The sequence below is a fragment of the Sinocyclocheilus grahami genome, unplaced genomic scaffold (genome assembly GCF_001515645.1).
Source record: "Sinocyclocheilus grahami isolate Dianchi unplaced genomic scaffold, SAMN03320097.WGS_v1.1 scaffold5335.1, whole genome shotgun sequence".
Classification (NCBI taxonomy): domain Eukaryota; kingdom Metazoa; phylum Chordata; class Actinopteri; order Cypriniformes; family Cyprinidae; genus Sinocyclocheilus; species Sinocyclocheilus grahami.
In genome coordinates this window covers 1-2,203 of record NW_015510051.1, presented here as the reverse complement: position 1 = coordinate 2,203, position 2,203 = coordinate 1, and the positions used below count along the sequence as shown (strand labels likewise).

The following is a 2,203-nucleotide window of genomic DNA, read 5'->3' as shown; positions in this document are numbered from 1 at the left end:
GCTAAATAAAGAGATATGCAAGTAATTATCATTCATAATGACTTCAAACCGTTTAATGACATGCATAATACTCGTTCAAACACTCGCATGGGAGAGTACATGCAATTTACAGATTGTACATTTTTATCATTTTAGAATTATTATTATTATGGATTTTATTTTATTTTAAATTATGTAACAATTAAACACTAACTAGCTACGCTGAATACCTTTATCCTTGACAAATAATGCTGAAATAAATAAAAGACTTAATTTAGGTGTGTTTTTAAACTTTTGCACAGCCCCGCCCCCACCCACGTCTTACTTTTTTATTTGCGTGACGTGTCGCTGCATTCATTCCGGAAGACAGGTAAGGGCGTGGCTACAGCCCAGGTGTGCTCGAGAGACGTGTGTTAATGTTCCAGACGTATTAAGAAATGGCTTTGACTCAAGAGGCGCTTTTAAACGCGTTATTAGAAGGCAGAGGAAAGGTGAAAAACTCCGAGCTGCTGGGCAAGTTCAGAGATCTACTAAACTGCAGTGATCTGGCCAAGAAGAAACAGAACCGAGATCTCTTCAAAACCTTTGTGAACAACATTGCTGTCGTGAAAGACTTCCAGGACTCCAAGTATATAGTCCTAAAGAAAGGGTACCATCATTTACTAGAAGCCTCAAACGATGAAAACGCACCAAGAGAAGATTGCGGTAAAGATGGATCACATCCAGAAGAAGATGAGAAGGAAAAATCCACTCATTCCCAAAATGCCGAAGGTAAGAGGTCTGAACAGAAAGCTCTGAGCAGATCTTCGTCAAAGGCTTCAGACGACACCACGCCACTCTCTCCCATAGAGATTGCTTTGGGAAGAAGCAAGAATGTGGATTTTAAACCTAAAAAGTCTTTACATTTCAGCGTCCCGCTGAAGTCTGACACCGATTTCTCGGGAGTTGCCAAGAAAGAAGCATGCACAAACAAGCCGTGTGCTCTACCTTTACGAATGCCCCAAATAGACATGGGTCATCATAACAAGAAGCCTTCCACTGAGACCTTGGGCTCTGGACAGGAGCTTCAACCCTCGCCTCGGTGTAAGAGGAGAACGCCTACAGACAATGTGGCCTGTGCTGGCGGCTCCCCACAGTTACGGAGGCTCTTCAAGACCCCTAAACAAGCGGATGAGCCGAAGGACTCGCACCATTGCCCGCTTGATCCCGTGGAACACGAGTGGCTGGTGAAGTCTGCGGCTGGACAGTGGAATCAAGTGTACGGCCTTCTGTTGAAGGACGCCCAGCTTGCAGAGAAGAAGGACTTCATGTCTGGGTTCACGGCCCTACACTGGGCCGTCAAGTGTGGAGACGCTGACATGGTGTGTACGATTATTGAGGTGTCTAAGAAGAGCGATCATGGGGTGGACGTCAATGGCAAGACCAATGGTGGCTACACGCCGCTACACATCGCTGCCATCCACGATCAGCGCTCTCTGATTGACCTTCTAGTCCGTAAGTACGGTGCCAATAGGAACATAAGGGACAACTGCGGTAAGAAACCCTACCACTACCTGCGCAAAGATGTCCCGGGACAGCTGAGGGAGCTCCTCGGAGACCCGAAAGCCACCCACCAGGAGGTGCATCATCAGGTCAGGGATGACTATGACCCGCGGAAATACTCTATAGGTCCCCTCATCCTACCTCATCCGGTGGGGCTCAAGAAAAAGAGCAAGACGAGAAACCAGTTCATCTCCTTGAATGACGACGTCAGAGAAAGGGACGAGCCAGTGTTACATAAACCGAGGCTGGTATCGAATGTCTTTCCATAACGAGTCTAAATATGGAATATGAGTTTGATTTGCAGACAATATTTGTGATCTAAACGAATCTCCCTTTATCCGAGATTCTAGAAGAATTGTGAACTTCCAACGAATTCTGTTCATTGAAATGTTATTTTTTAATATGAACGACAATATACGCTACCGTTCAAACCACTTTTTAAAGAAATTAATACTTTTATTCAACAAGAACACTTTAAATTGGTCAAAAGTGACTGTAAAAATATGTTACAAAAAATCTATTTCATATAGATGCTGTTTGGAGTTTCTATTAATCAAAGAGTCTTGAAAAAGAAATGTATTACAGTTTGCACAAAAAAAAATATGAAGCAGCACTTTTCATATTAGAATGATGGAAACCTATTAGAATGATTTCTGAAGGATCATGTGACACTGAAGACTGG

General features: G+C 43.5%; 1 protein-coding gene across 1 annotated transcript; it reads left to right on the top strand.

The window, feature by feature from the left end:
* The first annotated feature begins 416 nt into the window (after positions 1 to 416).
* On the top strand, positions 417 to 1,790 carry LOC107577181 (ankyrin repeat domain-containing protein SOWAHA-like). The gene has a single exon (XM_016263281.1). It carries the CDS (start codon positions 417 to 419, stop codon positions 1,788 to 1,790), a length of 1,374 nt encoding a protein of 457 aa, XP_016118767.1.
* The last annotated feature ends 413 nt before the right edge of the window (positions 1,791 to 2,203 follow it).